This window comes from Gopherus flavomarginatus, chromosome 1 (genome assembly GCF_025201925.1).
Source record: "Gopherus flavomarginatus isolate rGopFla2 chromosome 1, rGopFla2.mat.asm, whole genome shotgun sequence".
Lineage (NCBI taxonomy): Eukaryota > Metazoa > Chordata > Testudines > Testudinidae > Gopherus > Gopherus flavomarginatus.
Genome location: NC_066617.1, coordinates 106,757,183 through 106,761,887, shown reverse-complemented (window position 1 = coordinate 106,761,887; position 4,705 = coordinate 106,757,183). Strand labels below are relative to the sequence as shown.

The 4,705-nt window shown below is 50.9% G+C and overlaps 1 protein-coding gene across 1 annotated transcript; it reads left to right on the top strand.

Moving 5' to 3' along the window:
• Positions 1-2,715: 2,715 nt before the first annotated feature.
• On the top strand, positions 2,716-4,496 carry ASCL1 (achaete-scute family bHLH transcription factor 1). The gene is made up of 2 exons (XM_050946291.1): positions 2,716-3,358; positions 3,594-4,496. Exon 1 carries the CDS (start codon positions 2,716-2,718, stop codon positions 3,340-3,342), a length of 627 nt encoding a protein of 208 aa, XP_050802248.1. The 3' UTR covers positions 3,343-3,358; positions 3,594-4,496.
• The last annotated feature ends 209 nt before the right edge of the window (positions 4,497-4,705 follow it).

The window sequence follows — 4,705 nt, the reverse complement described above, 5'->3', positions numbered from 1 at the left end:
TTCCCTGTGTAGGACAGGCCTGGGATTTTCTTTCTGGACACTGATTCTGTCTGGATAAGTCTCCTTATCTACTTCTCAAACTGGTAATGTCATACCTACTTCATAAGAGTATTATGAAGCTTAATGGAAGCTTGCAAAGCAATTTTGAGATCTGCATAGGAAAGACACTATATGAGTGAAAAGCATAGTATTGCTACTTTTATTTATTATTTAACCAAACATTGCCAGCAGAATGAGGAAACCTCTTTAGCATTCATTTGCACAAATTGATTAGTCTGATTCATAAACTGATTTTTAAAAATAAATCTTATATGGGAATGCCACACCATCAACACAGTACTATTTGTTAATGCCTGGCACTTTTAAAACTAGGCTGGACAAAACAATCGACAATCCATGGTAGAGAACAATCCTGCACTGGAGGGGAAGATGGACTGGATTACTTAATTACTTTTTTCCATGTCATATTTCTATGATTAACAGTGTGCTAGCTATCAGTGAAGTCAGTATCAAAACTCCCATTGACTTCAATGGGAGTTTCAATACTGTAACTATTGAGGAGTGATTTTTCAGGTGCTCTCCTTGCTGGACAGAGCTAATGCTCCTTCACTGGCTGGTTCAGAGGGGATAACTACTTTTGAACCTGAAAATCTTATTGTTGCACATGAAAAAAAATGTAGGGTCTGTACTATCATCATAAAATAAGAATTAATACTTAGCACTTATAGCACCTTCCACCCAACCATCTCAAAACAGAGAGAAAGGATGGTCTTGTACATACCACATGGACTAGCACACAGGCGATCTGGTGCAGTTCCTGGTTCTGGCATAGGCAGGTTCTCTGCAAGACATTTAATTTCTCTGTGCTTCAGTTCCTCATCTGTAAATTAGAGCCAATAAAACGTTTTATCTCCAGTTCTTTGTCTCTCTTGTCTATTTATAACCCAATTCAGGAAAGCACTTAAGCATGTGCTTAACTTTAAGCACATGCTTAACTCCCATGGACTTTAATGGGATTTATGCATGGGATTAAATGTTGTCCTGAACTGTGATGCTTTTCTGAAAGGGGCCTTAAACTGTAAATTCCTCAGGGCAGGCACTCTGACAATGTGTACATAACACCATGGAACCCAGATCTTGTTTGGGGCGTCAGAGTGCTACTGTAATGCAGATAATAATAAATAAACAAAGTGTTTGACAAACATACTGACTTAAGCCTCACAATCCAGTAAATCACGGAAATATGATCAGGCACCTTGACTTTACTCGAAGACTTAAACAAGCCAACCACTTCCCAGTCCAGCAGGCTGGGAAATTTTATCTCTCTTTGTGTCTATTCACCCTTACTCCCACCCCGGGGTCTTCTTTCATCCCCCCCGCAATTCTCTAATATTGCTTGCAAGACCCTTTTTTTCTGCAGGGACACTATCAGCATCTCTGTGCAGAGCAACGAACACATCCACGCCAACAGTGTCTCCTTATTTCTTTAGCAAAACATTGATAAGTTTCCACACTCCCCGAGGTGCTCAGCGACCTTGGACTTTCACTGCGCTCCAGGAAAGAGATGGGTACTCAGCATCTCTCAGGATAGGACTTTCCACCTGCCTTTCTTCTTTCCCCCACGCCTCCCTCTCCAAACTCCCCTCTCCCCAAAAGTCTAGTATAGTTCAGTGCCATCCAAAGGCGCGCCCATCTCTCCCTCCCCAAACGTCTCTATTTATGGGTCCCCGATGCTGCTAGATCTGCCATGCATTTTCCTGCCCCACTTTATTCTGCAGCGACCGCTTTAACCCTGAGCTTAAGCACGGCAAATCGTCTCCTGCTTCGCCAGAACAAGCCTCTGTGCAAGCTCATAGCTTGGGCACCTTGTCGGGGCTGGGTGAGAGCTCCTCGAGCTGCCTGCCCCCCTTCTGCTTGGGTTTGGGACTGGTCCCAGAAAGACCTCCCCCCCTCTGTGCGCCCCCAACCCCGAGGCTTGCCTACATCCCCCAGCCCATCAGCGCTTGCTCCAGCCTCTGGGTCTCTTCCCAACCCAGCGCCCCCCCTTGCAGCTCCTTCCCCAGCCCAGTTGTTTATTCAGCGGCTGGGAGAGCGGCACGCGCCTGGCGCACGCACTTGCAACAACAAACCCGGGAGGGGTAGGGCTGGAGGGGAGAGGCGGGTGAATGAATTGGAGGCCGTGCGGGAAGGGGGGGGGCTGTTTCTAGCGGAGGCGGGGCAGCGCCGGGGCCAGCGCGTGTGTGCGGGGCGCCCCGTGTGTGGTGGGTTTTTTCTCCCCCCTCCCGTGTTGAAAAGGCGGCCGCGCTCCCCGGCCACTCACTGCAAAGCCGGGGAGCGTGGACGGCGCAAGGTGCAGAGCGTGTGGGGAGGGGGAGGGCGGTGAAGGGTGGGGGGGACCCCGCAGGGGGAGTGTGTGTGTGTTGCGGGGGGAGGGGGAGAGGCCGGCAAAGCCCCGGCCGCCCCTTATAAGAGACACAATCCCCAGCCGGCGGTTTGCAAAAGGGGCCTTTGCAAGGCAGGCAGCGCACACGCGAGCGCCACGAGCCTCCCCGCAGCCCGGTGCGCAGGGGGGCAGAGGAGGGGGGCAGAGAGGGAGAAAGCGCCGCGCTCTCTCCGTCCCCCTGCGAGTCCCGCCGCCGCCACAGCAGCAGCAGCAGCAGCAGCAAGCGGCCGCCGAGCGCCCGCCAGCCCCGTCTCGCCCGCCGCTGGCTGCCAATGGCCAGCGCCAGCCCTGCCAAGATGGACAGCGGCGCCAGCCAGTTCCTGCAGCCCGCCTGCTTCTTCGCCGCCGCCCAGAGCGTGCAGCCGCCGCCGCCGCCGCCGCTGAGCCCGGCCGGCCGCCAGCCCTCGCCGGCCAGCAAGGCGGCAGCAGCTGCGCCCAAGCCCGTCAAGCGGCAGCGCTCGTCCTCCCCGGAGCTGATGCGCTGCAAGAGGCGGCTCAACTTCAGCGGCTTCGGCTACAGCCTCCCGCAGCAGCAGCCGGCGGCCGTGGCGCGGCGGAACGAGCGGGAGCGGAACCGGGTGAAGCTGGTGAACCTGGGCTTCGCCACCCTCAGGGAGCACGTCCCCAACGGGGCGGCCAACAAGAAGATGAGCAAAGTGGAGACGCTGCGCTCGGCCGTCGAGTACATCCGCGCCCTGCAGCAGCTGCTGGACGAGCACGACGCCGTCAGCGCCGCCTTCCAGGCCGGGGTGCTGTCCCCCACCATCTCGCCCGGCTACTCCCACGACATGAACTCCATGGCAGGCTCCCCCGTCTCCTCCTATTCCTCCGACGACGGGTCCTACGACCCGCTGAGCCCCGAAGAGCAGGAGCTCCTGGACTTCACCAACTGGTTCTGAGCTCTGCCTGCAGCAGGTGGGTTTGGCTTCTGCGGGAGCCGCTCTGGGGGCGCAGCCGGGGGATCCGTTATTACCGGGATCCCCAACCTGGGGGTGGTATTGGGGAAGGGGGGCGCTGTGCAGCCCTGGGAAGGGCTCAGTGAACACTGGTGAAGCTGCAGATGAGCAGAATTCCCCTCGCCTAGATCTTGCAGCTGGTTGTACCTAAGAGCTACCTTGATGCTGACTCTCTCTCTTGTTTGTTGTTACAGGACTGTTGCAAAAACAAAATGCATTCCCCCCCCCCCCCAGCGGAAGGGGAAATACATAGCACACGAGGAGCTTGTCTCGCCTCTCCAAGAACGCTGAAGCACTCACTGCCTTTGCACTCCGGTCAGTTTCACAAGACCAAGATGGATCTGAAAGCTGCGGGGACCACGGCACGATGAAGCATGTGTCCTCAAAAACATGTGTCATCCTATCCATCTAAGGAAGAGCACTGCCTAGCCTCAACATAGAGAGGGGCTCTTCCCCCACCCCCCACCCCCACTACAGTTGTAACCCTTAAAGACTGGTGTTCATTACGCTATGGTCACAGTTAGTTTCCTAACGTTTGTGGAGATTTTGAAATTAAACTATGCTGTACTCAAAGAACCCTCTAAAGTCACCCCTCTCCCCATCACTTTGACTTTTTCCTACCATTTTCATCATCGAATGCTTCCAATCCTTTTTTTGTGAATTTTTTATTATAAGAAAATCTATTTGTATCTATCCTAACCAGTTTGGGGATATATTAAGCTATTTTTGTACATAAGAGAGAAATTTATAGAGGTTTTTTTGTACAAATGGTTTAAAATGTGTATATCTTGAGACTTTTTAAAAAAAATATGTAATGCTTATTACCTCTTGATATTTAGACATGTAGTCAACATTACCTTTACCTTACAACTGCCATTTTTGTATGTGGTTTTGTAAAGGACTTGGAATTCCTCCAGATGTACTTTAGCACCAACGTGTCTTACTTTATAGAAACTTTGTTAATGTATTAATAATGTTTATTAAACAATGTTCAAAGTGAACAAAGTTTATGCAGCTATTGTCCAAACACCAAAATGGTAGCCATTTGTTTTTATATGCTGCCTTTTGAGAAAAAGGAAGAAAAAAGCCCTTATACCACTGCCTTTTCTTACTGTTTTATTACAAACTTACAAAAGTCCTGTATAACCATGTTTTATACAAGCTAGTTTCGTAATAAAACCTTTTTTAAAATTCAAGTGATCAGCTGCCTATTGCATGTAATTTTATTTCTGCCACTGATGACTATGAATGTAAAGAGAAAAATGTTACGTGATAACATGTCAGAGATACGTTGCATATGGAGTAT

Bases quoted from the DNA above. Each gene is read 5' to 3' on its own strand.
- ASCL1 (XM_050946291.1), top strand. From the start codon at position 2,716: ATGGCCAGCGCCAGCCCTGCCAAGATGGACAGCGGCGCCAGCCAGTTC.